This window comes from Numida meleagris, chromosome 6 (assembly GCF_002078875.1).
Source record: "Numida meleagris isolate 19003 breed g44 Domestic line chromosome 6, NumMel1.0, whole genome shotgun sequence".
In the NCBI taxonomy this organism is placed as follows: Eukaryota; Metazoa; Chordata; class Aves; order Galliformes; family Numididae; genus Numida; species Numida meleagris.
Window position 1 is genome coordinate 44,348,953 of NC_034414.1, and position 18,895 is coordinate 44,367,847.

The window sequence follows — 18,895 nt, forward strand, 5'->3', positions numbered from 1 at the left end:
AGGTCTTTGAAAATGCTGCTTGCATGTCTTTACAATTTATGTGTCTACTAAGTCAGAATATTTCCTGATGGAACTGAAGGGTGAATTTCCATTTCTCAGTCCCTCTTTGCTCACACAAGACAAAAATCCCTACATTAAGCTGAAGTTACTTAGATAAGAAGTAAAATTTCAAGAAGATGTATTCCCCTGGTTCCTCTGCATTGTTCTTAGATGATTTCTATGCCTTTTGATAATGCTATGCCCAAGCCATTTCTTCAGTTTGAAGTTGAAAGAAACATTTACTGTGTAGAAATTTTTAACTGGAACACAAATCACAACTCTTAGGCAAAGCCTTCTGTTCCATGATTAGTAGTCTACTGGATACAGAAATAAAGGCTATCAAAACACAGTCTGTTGAAGCTGGGTGAAAATGTGGTTCTCTTTTCATTCCAAATCCTTAAGACAGAATATCTTTAATAGACATTTAAAAAAAAGTTACATGACAAGCCTTGCATTTTTCTCTTTGCAATTTTACATGTGATGTGTGGCATGTTCTATCCTCTTCATTCTGGAGAACAAGATTTTTGCACCTAGAAGGGGCTGAATAGATGCATATATGACTTTATCTCAAAAGCAGCTGATAAACATCGGTATGATAGTATGCCTGATAGGTTGCTGTACAAAACTAGTAATGGAACTTCACCGGTTTTTGGTGTGTTACAGAGCCATAGCAAAGCAATGCTGACAGTAAATGTATTCTGCTTTTTTCTTCTGTGTTAATGTAGCCAAGCAAGAGGGAATTACAGTAGGTGTTTTTTTTCTGAATTTTCCTAAAACCTCACAGTAGTCAATGGAGTGGCTCAGCCACCAGATGAGTTTTGGCTGCAGGAGATAACAGCCTCTTTGCAGGCTGAAAAAGCTTTAAGAAATAGACTTTCACTTTAGATATTGAAGTAACTAAATGGAAATACAAGATCAAGGACCTCAGGATCCTAGTGTGCAGCACTAGGTAGTTTCTACAGTCACCAGTGGATGAACTGAGGCATTATTTGGAAATACTAAAATATAAATAACAAAATAAAATAAGCAGGAAAAAAAAACAAAACAAAACAAGCTAATCACCACCCATAAAGGAAGAGATGCAGTGAAGAATAAAACCAGCATAGATTGTCATTGTATTTAGAAAGAATTGTGTACAAATAGAAGGAAATACGGTGAAATATAAACAAGTGTGGCCAAGCAGTATTTTCCAGACTCAAGGGAAAACATTGCTACATTACTTTAAGTTTTTACTGCAGATTACATAAGTGGAAACCAAATCCAGTTCTCTCTGAAATCATAGATCTGTGTTTGGGATTTATTTGTAAAAGAAAGATACCTTCTGCAGGACCTTAGTGCAGTTCTTTACAGGACCTTAGTGCAATTGCTCAGGGACATGATTTAGCAGTGGGTTGTTAGGGTAGTATGGTTGGTTAGGCTGCGGTTGGACTTGATGATCTTGAAGGTCTTTTCCAACCTGAGCAATTCTGTGATTCTATGATTCTTTCTTCCTTTGCAGAACAAAACAGCAGGATAAGTCCCTCTCATCAAATAAATAAAATAAAGGTAGAATAAGAAAGGAAGACTACTGCTTAAAGCAAAGGACTTCTCTAGGAAGGATGAACACAGCTAGGTTTAGCTGATAAGAGGAGAGAGGAAACGGCTGTGAGCTTAGAGGGATCTGTATTACCTAGACAGCTCTAAAATACATATAAAAGGACAGCATGAGAGACAAGTGTTGGTATCCCCACTTTCTGCAGGATTGTTCCAAAAGCATTTGCTCAATGCAGGAGAGCAGCAGCAGAAAAGATGTTAGAATATGCTGAGGTGCCCCCTTCCCAGCTCTAAGGCTGTCCAGACTGACTTAGGAGGGCACTTCTCATCACATGCTGCAATCCTCTCTCTTGCCAGGAGCCAGTGGCTCTTTGCCACTTGCCAAGACAACTGTACATGAGAAATCAAGCAGAAGAGCCCCTGTGTCTTGTATCAAAACCAATAAATCACTCAGCTTCTTAGTGTCAGGTTCACCGGATGTCACAAGTTGAAAAGAGAACTTTCACTCTGTGCTGGTTATGTCTGATCAGTGCAAAGATGTAGGGGGAAAAAAAAAAAAAAGGGAAAAAAAAGAAAAAGAAAGAAAGAGAGCTGCAAAAGGTATTTCACTTGACAAGTGGAAAAAGTGGAAAAAGTGTTGTCAAAGGAGAAGAAACTGAAGAAACTGGACGCTCATGTAGTAGGACTCTTTGGAGAAAAGTCCTATTTCAGGACCCCTCTGGCCAGGTACTCAGTTGCTTCTCTGTTACCTCATCAGTTCTATTAGCCTTTGTGGGACACAAAGGGATAGTCATGAAGAGATGGAAGTCCTAACAAAAGTGGAGGCAGAACTTCAGGAAATGTGAGGGCTCAGTGGGACCACATAGATGGGAATTCATCAGGCAGTTCCAAGACTGAGCCCTGATTTCCACCCTTGATCAGAGAGTAACTTGAAATCTGTAAGCACTTGGGGAGCACTTTCGGAAAAACAAAATCATTCTGCTTTTTAATTGCCAGGTCAGAAATAAAGTTCTAGTTGAAGAGAGAGGAGCATAAATATGCAATTCCTTAAATTGATCTTCATGGCTTAATGTAGATGCTGACTTTGTCTTTCCAAAAATGTGAAACCATGTGACTTCCTGAATACTTCAACTGGGAAGCTGCCCTTTATTTTCATCAAGCTTTTGATTAACTAGCAAACATGATGGGTCTGTGGAGCTTTGTGCATTCTATTAATACTGCACTAGCAACTGCATATGAAATTTAAGATACTCGTAAGGATTCAAATTGAACTGCATGTAGGCAGCACTTTCTGAGACATCCATGGTCTTATGTATGCATGTTCCACATTTCTTCCCAATCCTAAAAGAAAGCAGCAGTCTATGCAATATCGCTAGGGCACAGAAAGGCTGGATATTCACAACACTTTGCTGAAGGTTCACTTTCATTCAAAGGAAATACTTGCAATGCACTGCTGTTTTTAAAGTGTGAGAGCAAAGCAGTTTGTGTAAACTGGCTATGCTGCATTTCCTTCTTGCAGATGGATTGCTGTCTTCAGACACTAATGTTTTCCTTGTCCTTGCTCTGGCATGCATAGGCAGTTTTTTCCTGAAGTTCTTGAAACTTGGAAAAATGAACTTCAGTACAAATGTAGATTTGGCGTATAAAAGAGTGGTGCTGTACTATCTAACATTTTTGTTGCCTAATCCCAAAACTACCTTCTGTTATAGAATGAAGGATTATTCCTTAAGCATTTTTCTCAGAATTTCATGAGAACTCTCATGCCTTCACAGGATGCAAAACAGAGACTATTCTCCTTCCTTCCAGGTGAAAGATGCCCAGATCTTCAAGGAACAGAAGAAAACTTACTATTAGAAGCTAGGAAAGATTATACTAAAATTACTTTTCTTCACCGTTAAGGAGGAGAGGGCTATAAAGATGTATGAGGAGCTGCCAAGATCTCTTGGTTTGTTCAGCCCAGAGCAAAGGATACTAAGGGGAGGCTTCATAGCGGCCTACAGCTCCTCACAGAGAGCAGAGGGGCAGCACTGATCTCTGCTCTCTGGTGACAGTTACAATACCCAACGGAATGACATGGAACTGCATCAGGGGACATTGAGGTTGGAGATGAGGTAAAGGTTCTTAACTAAAAGGTTCAGGCACTGGAACAGGTTCCACAGGTCAATGGTTAAAGCATCAAGACTGGTGAAGTTCAAGAAGCATCTGGACAGTGCTCTCAGACGTAGGGATTGAGTTTTGAATAATTCTCTGAAACCAAGCACTGAACTGAATGATCTTTTTTGGGTCCCTTTTAACTTCGGATGTTCTATTATTTTATGAGGTAGAGGACTTCAGGTGAATGCCCTCTTCTTACTGTGAAGGGAAGCGGTCATCAGTTTAACAGCATAAACAGTTCCAGTAACAGTAAGAACATGCTTCCCCACATGCCCTTTTCAAACTCAAGCACACTTTGAGTTATTTCTGTGTAGGGAAGTACCATTTCTATGAAATCAGAGTATGAGCCCCTCAAACCATTGGAAGGCCTGCTTCCCCATCGACTCTCCTGAGATGTGTAAGATAACTACTCACAGCAGAATGGCTGAACCTGGATCGAGACGGAATCTTGTTATGCAGCTAAATGAAAAACATAGGGAGTAAACGGAAAAGAAAGGAATAAGACACAATCTTTTTTGAACAAATTTTAAAGGGAATCTATTTTACCCTTGTTTTCTGAGAAGTTACCTCTGGAGCTGGATCAGTTGGGACAGTTGGACCTTTGTGATTAATATAAGCTATAACCTCAAGTCTACAGTGCAGTTAGAGTAACCCATAGCATTAATGGACAGACACTGCCCCTCTGCTAGAATGGAGGAATTCCATTGCCTTACCTCCCTGTAGCACTACAAGAGCAATTCATACTTGTAAGTCATTCCAGATGCATTTGTGATTAATGCTATCAGGAAGCTAATGAGAAAATACCAATCTACAAAGCAGAGGTGGGACAGTTTGTAGTAAACAAGGCCAAGGTTTGGACAGTATACAGTATACAAGAATGAAAAGGTACTCAATGCCTTCTGAGGACAACTGTCACATCAGTTATCCTCAGGCTACTCAGCCCCCTGAGCTGGAAGACAGGGATGAGGTACTGGCACATGCCCAGAGAAGGGCAACAAAGCTGATGAAGGGTCTGGAACATAAGTCTTATGAGGAACGGATGAAGGAACTGGGATTGTTTAGTCTGAAGAAAAGGAGGCTCAGGGAAGACCTTGTAGCTCTCTACAGCTCCCTGAAAGGACATGGTGGTGAGATGGGCATTGGCCTCTTCTCCCAGCTAACTAGTGACAGGATGAGTGGGAATGGACTCAAGTTGCATCAGGGGAGGTTGAGGTTGGATATTGGGAAAAATTTCTTCTCAGAAAGAGTGGTAAGGCATTGGAACAAGCTGTCCAGGGAAGTGGTGGAGTCACCATCCATGGAGGTGTTTGAGAAATGTGTAGATGTGACACTGAGGGATGAGGTTTAGTGGGCACGGTGGTGATGGGTTGATGACATGATGTTCTTAGGTGTCCTTTCCAACCTTTATGGTTCTATGAAATATTCAACAGCTGAGCACAGTGCAGAACACGTGAAATAAGACAGAAACCCCATGACAAATAAGTGATTACATAATCAAAATTGTCTCATAAAGCAGACATAAAAACAGTTAAGGTGTATAGACCTTAATCTTAATTCTGGCATTACCTAGTTTTGTTAGTGCCTGAATACAAATTTAACAACAAACTTAAAAAACAAGAATAGTGCAGGGTACGCTATCAAAGTTTAATCTAGCAGATTATTATAGGGAACATTGTATCAGTGAGAAAGTCATGGTTTAATCAAAAGAAGACTGGTGTGCTATTAGAGCATATAGTAAGGAATCAGAATTGAAACCCTGACTGACGCAGATTTCTTTGTAACCTCAGATAGTAAATTTTCCATGCTACAAAGTATGAGTAATGCTATTTCTTAGGTATCTGTGACAAGGATTTCATTTTTACTCCCTGGCACATGAGAGCTGGCAATGAAGTTCTCTGTTGAAATAAGTAAATAAATAGATAAATATATTTAAAATTAAATGTATCTTAATTATCATGTCACTAACACCACTACAAGTTGTCCTACATTTCCCATTTCCCCATCTTAGCAGCACTTCACATAAGTATTGAAACACAGTACAGAATATTAAATGTGAGGCTGAAACAAGTACCTGAAGGAGGAAGATATCCTCTGCCCCAAAATGAAGTTAATAATCAGTTAGAATTTCCTGTGCTACAGAAATAATGATTAAGATTTAATGTGTTCTCAGTTTAGTACTGGCTGGCCAGATGAAGGTTGGATCACTACATTAAACTCCTGTTGAGAAGTAGCAAAGTTTCCCAAACACTAGCTTGTGCTTTCTAGTGACATTGTTAACTGTATGCTGATGAGTGCAGGCTTCAGTGCTGCTGAGAAATTTGGGTGTACAAGGGGAAAGTAACATCTGTCTCCTCCTTGAACCTTACATGCCTCCTGCTGGCTAAAAGTTGACTCTCATTTCTCATTTGGTTGACAAACCAGATTCAGTTGAATAATAGAATAATATATTGGCTTATTTTACCTGAAATGGACAAAAAAAAAAAAAAAAAAGCAAAGTATTTTTTCACTTCATAAGCCAAAATCTTTTATTAGAAATAAGAAATTATTCCTCTACCTTACAGGGAAAAGTTCATTCTAAATTGAAATGTGACATTTTTCTCTATGTTTAGAAAATATTTCTTACAAATTGAGTTTCGTTAGGAGCTTTTTGCCTCTTTTATTTCACTGAGAAATGAAAAATTCATTTTAGCTTGACCACCAAATGACTTCTTTCAGTTCAAAGGTAAACTCTGGAAGTCAAAGATCAATAAATCTGAGCTCTAGTTTTACCAAAATTTCATCTCTTTTCCAGCCTGTTCTTAACTGAGCAACTGAGGCTTTCCACATTATTTTGCCAGCCTTAAACAATTTCATAACTAATGCTTCATCTAAAGCAATATTTAAGTCTGATCCTAGCATGGTATTCCTTAATCTCATCCATTTCCTAAACTGGATGAAGATCAAGAAACAAATGTATCTTATTATTTAACAAAGTTTGGCTCTGTAAATTTATTCCTAGTAACTGTCAGGTTATAATGGAGTGATTGTTACAATGAATATGAACTGGTAAGACTCAGAAATAAAGTGAGTATACATGGCCTCTAAACGGAACAGAGATACCAAAGACGAAAGCTTCCTAAGACAGAGGAAACCCTTTGTATCCCTCCATTGCACTGTTTCTCATTTAATGATTAGCTTTGCAGTGTTCTATCAGCCATCTATTTCAATGCCAATAAAATGTTCAAATCTTTGCCTAGCCCAAGGACACTGACATATCTGAGTTTACTGCTTAAGAACCTGACATTTCAACAAATGTTTTCTGGCCTTCTGCGCTCAGGATACATATTGATTGTGACACAAGTTATTAATGATCATGTTAATGGACATGAAAATCTCCGAAGAGCCTGCAGGTTCTCTCTACAAGCTGTTTTATTTTCCAAAGCCCCCAGGGCTATCAAAGCTCCTTTTCTGTTTCCATAAGCACCTTCAGAGCTTCTATTTCTTAGTAGAAACTGACCAGTACATTGTTAGAGTAACTAAGAAATACTAGTACATGCATCCTTCTTACTGAGAGATGTTTTTGCACGTACAATACTTCTTCTTTAAATCTTCTTTCAGTGCCTCAAGGAAATCTCAACACACTGATTTTTCCATAATCTGGATGCTTGTTGAGAATTTACAATATGCTTTAATAACAAATAAGTTTATGAAGATCCATGCAGTGTTTGAGGCAGTCATTGCTCAAAAAACAAAGCCTCAGCAACACGAATACAATGGTCATCATCACATTTATAGAAAATACCTCAATTTTCCAGGCCTTCATAATTACCCTTCACACACACAAAAACCTTACCTCAGCAACTACCTCACAAGGAACTAACATGAAGTTTACCACAGGTGGGCCCCTTGCTAGGGGTGGTAATAAGAAGCAGATGAGAAAGAATAGGAAACCAATGATTTATAAGAGAAATTGCCAAGTGAAGTCTGAACCTATTTTACAGTTGAAGTAAATTGGCTTGTTTGGGAACCGCCAAATAAGAGCTAGTGAGATCAGATTGCTTCATACGCTACTTGCAGGTGGGTATGTCTAATTTATTAGTGCTTAGCCTGAGTAAAACATTTATATCTCTCATTAAGCTGTAAAAGATAGAAAACCTTCAACCTAAATGGGAATTTGTATTTATAGGGGGAGAGGATAAAAAGTTTATTTTCCAGTTTCTTTTGAGACAAATCTGGGCTTTAGGGGGTTCTTCCTCTTTTTCTTCCCATGAAGAATCCAGTTGTATCTTTTCCTTAAACAGCAGGTCTGTGCTGCTTGGTGTACATCATTCTCAACAGGCAGCTTTGCAGGACAGAATCAGGGGAAAAGGCTGATAGTGGCCACCAACAATTTTTGTTGTTGTTGCTTTTTTTTTTTTTTAACCTGACAAGCTATGTTTCTTTTATCAAAGTTAGCTACATCAGAATGAGAAGTGGAAATAAAGCAAAATAATTGGCTCCCCAGCACAGCACACATCCCCTCCAAGGTGGGACTGCTCTAGGAGTAAGTCTGGGTTGCACAGCTGAGCAGGCTGGTGTCTTTGGGATCCCTGCAGCTGTAGGATTAAACATTTCAATGTAAGTATGACAGCACTACAAACATGCATCCTTCTATAGCTGCTACTTGCTGTAAATCTTGGTGTTACTTAGAGAGTGTTTATTTCACTTGTAAGAAAGCACAGAGTCTTTCTTTGTGCTTAATCCCTCAGAAAATCTGTATGGATTGATACAAAAGATTAATAGCAGCTGGCTTTCTCCTTTCTAGATTTTCTCTGAAAGATTAACGAGAAAAAAAAAATGCACCAAGTATGCCTTTATTTTCATTGGTATCATCTGTAAAAGCATGAAATGCACAGAAGTCCCAATGTATTCATGGAGATAGTGTCTTAAGGAAAGGGATTTGGTCTGGGTAGTTTTTTGTTGTTTTTTCTGGTTTTGGTTGAACATGGAAGTCAATGGACTGCATCAAGAAACTTTGTTATCTTTCCCAGTCACTTCTAGGAACAGTGAGTGGGTTAGCTGAACAGATAGATCAGCTTGCTGATCAAAAGAACTTCTGTGTACCCTAGGCAGCAGGACACAGAGTCAGAGCAAACAGCTGCAGCAAAAGTCATGCCCTGAAAATGGGAAATCAAGTGAGCAGGCAGAATGAGAATGTGCATAAACTAGAAACCACAAATATCCACTTCTGCAAGAGTGATGTGGAGTAGCCAATGTAACTCCAGTTTAACATGTGTGCTCATAAAAGAAGAAATAATTTGGAAATAGGAGGATGGGTTTTGGAGAAATATGTCTTGTCTTACACAATAAATGCACAAATAGCAAGAACCAGTAGGGACTGTGTAGTGCAAGTATGTTAAGAGTAGAAAAAAAACAGGGGTATTATGTCAAGGGAAGGCTCAGCTAGGAGGAGCCTCTACATTCTTTGTAGAGAAGTATCAACCATTCCTGCAGGAAGCTTTTGTCACCCATGTTAGCTGATAGTGGACCCCCTACACCATCTGATTGTGCAAACTACACCTGTTGGGAAACTGCCTCTGCTGCAGGTTCCTAAGTTGTTGGAAAAAGAAGAAGGCAATAGGAAAAACTGAGGCCTCAGACAGATGGTAGTCAACATGAAGACACCAAAAAAGCTGCAAACAGATGTAAGATTTCACCCTAAAAGCCAAACCTAACCTTGTCTGTGATTCCCAAGGTCAAAAGGCTTCACTTCCTCCCTCCTTTTTGCATTAGGAAATTCCTCCAGGCATGTTGGCAAATATTTTCTATGAATAGAGACTAGGAGAGGGAGGCAGAGCCTCTTCATAGCTCTACTTCTTGCTTTCCTACTGCCTGGTTGCCAGGTGCAGAAACACATCCCCATATGCATAGAGATACAGCTGGCAGTTTGTGTTGGGCTGCTGACTTAAAAAAGAAACACCATCATTTCCACTTCCCAAATCAGAGACCCAGAAAATACCACAATCTGGTCTGTTGAGGAAAGATTAAAGATAAGAGAGGCAAAAACAAATGTAAAGATCAGGTAACAGCGAGGCTACCTGCAGTTCTCTGTTCTCCAGTGTGATACACAAAAGATAAGATAAATTAAGCTCCTCTGCTTTTGCTGGATAATAGGAAAAAAAGAGAGAGAGGAAAAAGAAACAACAGGAAAAGTTTTTTCATCATCCAGAAGGTCTTTGTTGCAACTTTTTTTTTCAATCTTTGTAAAACATTACATCATAGAATAAAGACAATAGCAGCAAAACTTATCAAGATGGTACAAGCACATTCTGTTTTGTACCCTGGTAATAACATTTATGAAATTGTCCCTTTTCTGAAAATGCCTTCCTAAAGCACCATAAAATCTTACAGAGAGAGAAAAAGGGACAGAGACAAAAGAATAGATAGAACATCTTTGCAAGAAGATTAACCAATTGCTTGTACTACAATTTGAAATTGATCAGGAAAAAAATAAATCAGCATCCCACCAAAATGTTTCCCTGAATTTTAGGGAAGGTTTTTTTTTCCTTTTTTCCTTTTTTTTTTTTTCCTCAAATGTGGGGCTGAAAATGAGTAATCATGGTTTCTCAGAAAAGTCTACAAGATCCAGATCAAATTCTATTAGAACTTGGAAAAAAAATCAGTCTAAAACTACATTGGAACACTGGCCTGAACAAATTCAAATTGTTGCAAAGCTGTGATCCAGACACAAATCCTGCTTTTTTCTAATAATAGTTACTACATAACTCCAGGATCTGGGAAACTGCTTAATGGTAGGATGAAAGCTGGTACGTTTTACATCTCACAACTGACACTGTAAGATTTTCTCTTTAAGCATCCAGCTCTCACAAGGAGAAAGAGTGTGTGGGTGGAATATATTTGGGAGACTAAAATATTCTGTTACATGCCACATATTACTTGCCTGTAATTTGCTCTCAAGGAGTTCAGCCAAAAAAAGCAAATCCTATTTGCCTCAAAGAGGCACCTGCTTGAGGAATGTCCTCTTTCCCCAAAAGCAGCACTGGTGTTTCCTAATGGTGAGACTAGGGCTGAGATGTGACTTGTATGCAGATGTAAGGGAGCACAAAAAGCCACATCTACCTGTATGGAATGGGTGGCATCAGCACTAAATGTGTGTGCAAGAACAGATGACGTGTCATGTGAAGGGTAGGCATATGCATGTGTTTTTATGGGATCTTTTTTCAATCAGTTCCTTAGTACTCGCCAGCACTGTGGACAAGACCTGCCTTTAGACTGACATACTCAACCCAGCATCATCCAGCACCCAGAGTATGTGTTGGCTTCATTAGGACAATCTCAAATTACTGTTTGCAACTTTCTCTTAGTGTTTGATTTCAGCAGCATGAGTCAACATAGTCTAGCATCATTGTGTACTTCAGCTGTGATGGCAGGAAGAAAATATTCTGTTCCAGATGAGCAGCGTTATTAAGGAGACTACCTGCTACTGGTAGGAAAGGAGATGGAGACCTTGGGAGGAATTAGTCTACCTCAAGGAACTTCCAAATCTGCATTTTTGTGATGATATATTTCAGGAAACTAGTTGCATATGTTAATCTACAAGCATCTATTTGAGTTCCACAGATTTGTGTTGTTGTGTTTTCATTGATATTTTATTGCCTAGGGAAGCATCTCTGAAGCTGGGCTTATCTGTATTTAGTATTGATATAATGCCACCTCAGTAAGTTTGAATGGCACTTTAGAGTTAAAATAGCAGATCTTCACACTAAAAAGCTTAAAAATACATTACCTCCACTTTACTGCAGTGACTTTGATGGGAGCGGATTTTGGCCTTAGATTAGACAAAGCATGGTTTAGAACATACAGATATATAGAAAGGACTGAAGCACTTCCCAGTCACCCTTTTAATTCACATCTGTTTAGTAGAAGACTTCTCATTCTAATTTAGTATGCAGCATAAAATAAAGCTCAGTCTTTGCCTCTTATTTATCTTCAGTGGATGATGGGAAAAGTGAGACTGGTAGACATCATGCTGCCTGACAACACAAGTAAGCCCCTGAGAAACCAAAGCTGGCAAACAAACAGCCCATGTACAGCATAAACACAAATTCTTCAGGAAAATAGAGGTTTCTTAAAGACAGGATTTTTTTTACATCCTGTACTCACAGACATATTTTTGTTTATTGTGGATTGTGGAGAATTTTGAAGAAAGACTCTGGCATAGTCCATTATTGGCTTTGGAAGGAAGCAGACTTCTACTAGAGACATCAGAAAGCCAGACAGCAAAAGCTCAGATGATTTATAATTTCACAGCAACAACCAAAATCAGATTTCATTAGTATAAAATCACTGCTTTTTTATTTACTATTATTTCTAATAACATTTATTAGAAATAATGTTCCATGTAAAAGGATGATGAAATTCACAGACTGCCACATCGATGAAGTTATAAACCTTTCCGTAACTACTCATGCAAAATCTGCACAAGTTCAGCGATGGTTAATGGTTCAAGAGGATCCCCAAAGGAGCATGCCAGAATTCTCTCACACAAGACAGAAAAGAATGGGATTGCAGATCTGAAAGCTGCAGGAAAACAGACAGGTGAGTCTTCTTCTATGTGTGCGGTCTACAGCTACAGAAAATCCATGTTTCCTTTGTTCTTTCAGGTCCCAATTCCCACGTCAAGTCACACTGTGCTCAGTGCAGGATCTGAGAGTTTAAGTCAATACGTCGCCCTTTTGCTTGATTTTATTTTTAGGTTGCTGTAAAAGGTTGTAGTGAAGAGCAGAAAGATTTGGATATGGTTCAGACTCTTTTGCTAAACTTGCAATAATGGTAGAACAGCCTCACTAGAAATAATATTAGATGTTTTTTTCTATGTATTTTAAAATGCCAAAGGATGAGAATTTTAACCAAAGAAACACTTGATGTTTGAAATGAGACTTTCTCCCAAGCTGCTATATACAATTAAAACCAAGGGAGGGTCTCTGCAAGGGGAGAAGCAATTTAGGACATTAAAATATCATTTTAGTTTTCAGACATTTCTGTCTGCCCCTCTATGCAATACACCTTTTGCACTTGCAACATTGTTATAAAAATGGATGCATACTGAGGTACCTAACAAGCAATCACATGGGAGAAAATATTTACTCCATCAGTAGGTGGGAACCTTTCTCAGTGAGTTTCACAGGCACAGAAATAGGGATGAGAGTATTTTGCTTTCGTGTAAAAGGTCATCTACTTCTCTGTTTCATATCTCACTGGGAGTTTATTTAGCATCACCCTTTGTCCCTGAAACAATCATATCTCAAACTAGAAGTTGCTGAAGACACAGTCTGATAAAATGTCAGCCAGAGACTCCTGCATATCATAGCGAGGCAGAAACTCAAGTGAGCCACCACAGATACCGTCAGCTAGCATCTGGACAGGACAGACAATTCAGAAAATTTAGAGATGAAAAATATGTACACCTGTCTCATCAGAGCTGTCACTTCTGAATTTAGCCTCTGAACATTGCTTCCTCAGCCTCTTTGTCCATGCTGGTGTGTTTTCCATGATTTGCCCACTAACTCCCTGCTCACACAGACAAGTCCTACCTGATGATAACTCTTGCATTACTTGCAAAAATGCACTGGCTGTGACTAAGCTTTATTTTTCACATAGAGGAAATGCATCTCATATAGCCTTACAACTGTCCATGCAACTGTGCAGGACTTTTCCATTGAAAGAAAGCATTTCTTGTGAGCACAGCTCAGTTGAGAAACAAATAAAACTGCATGCATGATGTAGTTTTAGGCATTTGATAGCCAAGGAGAATTGTTAGCACAATCTACATGTACTGTAGGCTTTCTGGTTCAGTTGAGTTGCTCTTGTATGCCTGATCCTCCATATAGGTGAAGTGCAGTACAAGGTAACCTGGCAGAACTTTAATTCATCGGACCTAAATTGCATGTCTGAGCACTTCTGAAGCTTGTCTGGAATTAAAAAGCAAACTTGAATGACAGCTTTTGCTCCTACCTTAGTACCAGATTACAGTAAAACCCCACATCTAAACAACAAAAAGCCTTGCTACATCCAAGTGTGCTTCATCTATCCTGGGCCTACAGAATTAGCACAAAAGTATTCATTGAATTTCTGAGACTTCAGACTTGCACGTCGGTCACAACAACCCCATGCAACACCACAAGCTGGGGGAAGAGTTGCTAGAAAGCTGATTGGCAGAAAAGGACCTACAGGTAATGGTCAATAGCTGGCTGAACATGATCCAGCAGTGAGCTCAGGTGGTCAAGAAGGCCAATGGCATCCTGGCTTGTATCAGAAATAGTGTTGCTAGCAGGAGCAGAGAAGTGAGCGTCTCCCTGTACTTGGCACTGGTGAAGCAGCACCTCAAATTCTATGTTCAGCTTTGGACCTCTCACTACAAGAAAGACATTGAGGCCCTGGAGTGTGTCCAAAGAAGGGTAAGGAAGCTGGTGAGGGGTCTGGAGCACAAGTCTTACGAGGAGCGGCTGAGGGAACTGGGATTGTTCGGTCTGGAGAAGAGGAGGCTCTCGAGAGACCTTATTGCTCTCTACAACTCCCTGAAAGGAGGTTGTACTGAGGTGGACATTGGTCTCTTCTCCCAAACAAGTGACAGGACAAGAGGAAATGGCCTCAACTCATGCCAGGGGAGGTTTAGGCTGAATATTTCAAAGTTGAATAGGTTGAATATTTGAGGAAAAATTTCTTCACTGAAAGGGTTGTGAAGTATTAAACAGGCTGCCTAAGGAAGTAGTTGAGTCACCGTCCCTGGAGGTATTTAAAAGACTTGTAGATGTAGTGCTTAGGGATATGGTTTAGTGGTACATTTGGCAGTTCTAGGTTAATAGTTGGACTTGATGATCATTAGAGGTCTCTTCCAACCTAAACAATTCTCGTTCTATGATTCTAAGATTTGCTTGCGTGTGGTACTGGATACCCCATTTCACCCAGGATCACCTAAAGCCAGGAGCACCAGGAGGCCTAGAAAATTCCTACATTGAACAGACCTGCTTCCTGCTGGCTCTGCTTGCAGCCTGAGGAGGACAGGATCTGAGGGTGGCCATGAGCTGCCATCCAAGTCACAGTGCAGTGGAGCACAAGGCCATGTGGCATCAAAGCCTCCACCAGCAGGGGCAGCTGTGGAGACAACCGAAACTTCCCAGCAGACCAGGCTCATTGTCCTGCCTCCAGCAAGCTGAAGATAGAACACAGCTCTACACCCTAAGAGATTCATGAGTGACCTAAACAGAATGCAATTTCTGTTGAATCTCATTGAGTTAAAGCAATTCCAAATGACCTGAAAATTTTCAAATATTGTTTTTTATCCTTAGTTTTCAGACAGATAATGGAATTACAGAGATTATATTTCAAGTGAAGTAAATCAGCAGACAGACCATACTAAGAACTTCTTTCATCCCCTGCACTTGTGATATCTGGCTCACTCTTGTAAATGGTGCAGAGCCAGTCAGATATACAAATATGCATACTCAGAATTTGCATTTACATTGCTGTGCTTCTATTCACAGCTATGGTGATCGTATTCAGGTGGCCAGTTGGATTTTGCATTGGTTCATTATGCGCAGAATCCCAGGAACTATCACAGAAAATGGAGCATGCATTTTGTGTATACAGATATGGGTATGCAATTCCAAAAGTCTGTGTCTGTATGATCTGCCAGCGTCTGTATGTGTGCCTAATAATGCTTACCCTTATATACCCTTATACCTATAAGCCTACTACAGCTTGAATTGTGGGACTATTTAGGACTTCGAGAAGTCTCAGGGGAAGCATTGCTGGTGCAATCATGTATTTTATTTCGAGCATGCAAAATCTTCTATCTGCAGTGGCAAACACAGTAGCCCACAGGCTGAGACTACCAAAATTTAGTGGTTTTTTTGGTAATTCCTACTAGTTATTTTGCAGCCATTTCTTTTAATATTTACTATGAAGTCTAGGGACGTTTGTGTTGTCCCTATATGTCCAGACACCACAAATGTATTTTTTTTTTAAATGCCCACAGTTTAGTTACATTTCACTTTTGTTTAGGAATGCAGAGTGCTCGTGTTGAGATTTAGCAAGAAAAGAGATAGTAAATGTCAAACAAAAGTAATACCTGAAAGGAAATAAAACAAATAATTCAAAATACTTGTTTAAAAAGTTATAAAATATGACAGCATTAATGGCACTTAAAGCTCTAAGCACTTAAAAGATTACCACCATATTTTTCTCAACTTCTTTTCCTAAATTTCTTTTTTTTTTTTTTTTTTTTTGATATTGCCTGCAGCTCATGTCTAAACCCAAACCCAGCAAAGGGGGCACAGAGCCCTGAGATTCTATGGTTGCCCTGGCCCTCAGTTGAATAATGTATATGCTCTTATGTCTATTTTTAAAAATTCAGATTCAGCTACAGAGAACAGCAGTTTGCTGACATGCAAAAGCTATAGCTTTCCTTCTGTCTTTGTAGTCATACAGCATTAAAATTGAAGTTTATTTCAGTGGTAGAAAGTGTGAAAGAGAAATTCTATTTAAAAAAAAGCAGTTGGCCCTGCTTTATACACCTAGCCAAATATCATTAAATTAATATTTCTCTTCTTTTAGACAACATAGCTCTACATGTTGCATTTTCTTCATATGCACTTTCTTGCTGTGAGTTTACACTGAATATTTCCTACAGGAGAAGAAGATCCATTTGTTTCTTTTCTTTCCTTTTTCTTTTTTTTTCTTCATCACTGCATCACTGGTTAAGATAAATACCCACAGAGTTGTTTTTTTTTTTTTCCCTTTTTTTAATTAAAAGAGCAATCTGACCCTTAAATATGTCCATGTTGATTTTTCAGACCAGCATCCAGCTGGTGGCTGTGTCCATTGACATTCTTTTGGAGTTTAGAAAGATAAAGATAATGCATCTGGTTCAAAAATGGAAAAAAATCTAGCTTGGATCACGTGCCAAAACATAAACTAAGCCTTACTGAAGGTTTCTAGTTTGCTCCAATCATTTCTCCTCTTTTTAATCGCCAGGGAAAGGCTTAATGAATACTCCATTACAAAGATACACTCCTTTTCATCCCTTTCAAAGGATCTTCTTACATAGCTACCCTTTGTCTAATATTATGCCCTGGTCATAGCACTCTGGTGGCATTGCCATAGTTCAGTCTCTTCCTCTGTGTCTTGCCCTGGTAATCATATACAGGCTGAAATTTCCATGTGCGTAGCTTTCTGTTGCCATTCTTCAGTGCTGTCTTCCTGATTTGTTTTGGCAGAGCAAGCTTGAGTCTTTATGGCACAGTGAAATATTCTTCGATGCTATATAATTCAGACTGAATAAGGAGTCTGTATAAGGCACGTGTCTCAATATATATATGTATATAAAAACACTAACATTGTTAATTCAAGTCAAGCATCTTTTACATTTAATTTCTGTCTTCAAGTAATGCTTTGTTTTCATGTTCCCTTTCTTTGGTTTCAGTGGGGATCACTCCATTCTCCAGGTCTGAGTGCTGCTGGATGCAGCTGGTCAGGACTGTAGTGCTAGAAGAGTTCTCAGAATTACACATCTTCTCAGTCTCCTCTTCCTTTTTTTCTTCATCCAAGGAGTAGTTTCGGAAGGTCTCATAAATTTTACGCACATCCTCAGGGATGGTCTTTTTGAGGTCTTTGTTTTTCCTTTTGGTCATCTTAGCAGATGATCCAAATTTGTTAATGATGTTGTCCTCAGATGCCCCTTGCCCATGCTTGTGGAGTTGATCGGACCCTTTAAGGCGTAGGTTGTTAGGCCTGTTGTTGATGCTTTCCTGAGATGAGGCCTTGAAGCGTCCTGTTTCCAAGGCAGTAAAGACTGAGCGCTTCTCTGGAGACAGCATGTCTAAGGAGTGAGCACGCTGGTCCAGGCCCAGGCGCCGGCGCTCCATGCTCCGGATGGTGGCTGCCCTCTGAAGTTTGTCATGGATCTCCACGCTGAGCCGCCGCCGTGTCTCCCTGAACTCGGCTGTCACATTTGCTTTCCACTCAGCTGCATGGGCTTTTATTTCTCCAACCTTCACAACAGCAAGAAAAGGACAGAATAAAAACAAAACAACAAAAATAAAATGAAATGACATTCATTTCTGTTGAAGAGCATAAGCATGTTTTTTGTCTGGCATAGAATCAGAGACCAGTCCCAATTCCAAAGCATATATCTGGGCCCAATTTCCATCAGCACAGTGATTACACTCAGACAGGCTCTGGAGATACCAACCGGTGACTAGTGAATGGCATATGCAGCATATCACTGGGCTGCCTGTTTCACATTTTGCCATCCTACACACTTTATAGCTTTGTTACTTGGGGAGAGCTCTTTGTGCTAATCCCTCCCTGGTTAACAACAAAATTCCTGACTTATAATGTCAGCAGTAGTTGGTCAGGAGGAGGCAGAATTATTCACATAGAGTTACACTAATATGCCTTAGAACATTACAGCACCCATTATAGCAGTGCAGTAGTGTATTTTCCCATATTGCTCATGGTTCAGCCGCATTTAACATTCTGTTCAGTGCCACAAAGCAAATAATGTTGGGAGTATCTATTGGATAACTTCAAATACTCCAAAAGCCTGCTGATACATCCAGTCTAGGGTAATTAATCTGGGACAACTCTAGCTGTCTCTAATGGAGTTGTACATTGCATAACTGTTCAAATACTACCAGCACTAAGCCATCAATAAGCGTGCTGATTCATGAAGATGTTTTCAAAACACATCAGTGTTCTGTGTGGGAATCATGAGCATGTCCTTAAATGTCTCACTGCTCTGTTCTGTTTCACTCCCTTGCACCTGAAAGCACAATAATGACTAAGAATAAAGTACTGACATGGCTGCTGTATTAAACAAGTACTTCTGAAAAGAGGGAAAAAAAAGATAAATGAGCAAGTAATATCTCTTTCAACACAGGCCTTTTCTAAAGTTCAGCTAAAGGAGAACAATTTCAGGAGTACAATGTCTGCAGCAGCCAAGGTAAAGGGTGCTGTGGCCTGAACTCAGTTTATCCATTTAGTAGTCCATGTTCCTCAAGCCAGATGAAATGGTCTCCACTTAGAACTGGATTAACTGTGGTAGCAGGTATCTCACATCTACCCTGAGAGCTCAGACTCCCACCTATGGGTACCACAGCCAAGCACTGCAGCTCTCTTGCTTCTCATC

General features: G+C 39.6%; 1 protein-coding gene and 1 long non-coding RNA gene across 5 annotated transcripts in view; one reads left to right on the forward strand and one right to left on the reverse strand.

Moving 5' to 3' along the window:
• LOC110402001 lies at nt 7,687-17,272 on the forward strand. Of its 3 annotated transcripts, XR_002440744.1 has the most exons (5): nt 7,687-7,782; nt 8,157-8,322; nt 12,093-12,303; nt 15,249-15,360; nt 17,189-17,272. It is a non-coding gene; the product is annotated as an uncharacterized LOC110402001 (long non-coding RNA). The 3 variants fall into 3 exon arrangements; XR_002440743.1 differs by lacking the exon at nt 17,189-17,272 and having other exon boundaries at nt 15,249-15,925; XR_002440745.1 differs by lacking the exon at nt 17,189-17,272 and having other exon boundaries at nt 12,131-12,303; nt 15,249-15,925.
• KCNK10 (potassium two pore domain channel subfamily K member 10) overlaps nt 16,008-18,895 on the reverse strand; it is a 39,653-nt gene continuing 36,765 nt past the window's right edge. For both annotated transcript variants that reach the window (XM_021403599.1, XM_021403600.1), the window contains exon 7: nt 16,008-17,756. In XM_021403599.1, the coding sequence (XP_021259274.1) occupies nt 17,133-17,756 (624 nt within the window). In that variant the 3' untranslated portion in view covers nt 16,008-17,132. The remainder of the gene's footprint in view (nt 17,757-18,895) is intronic.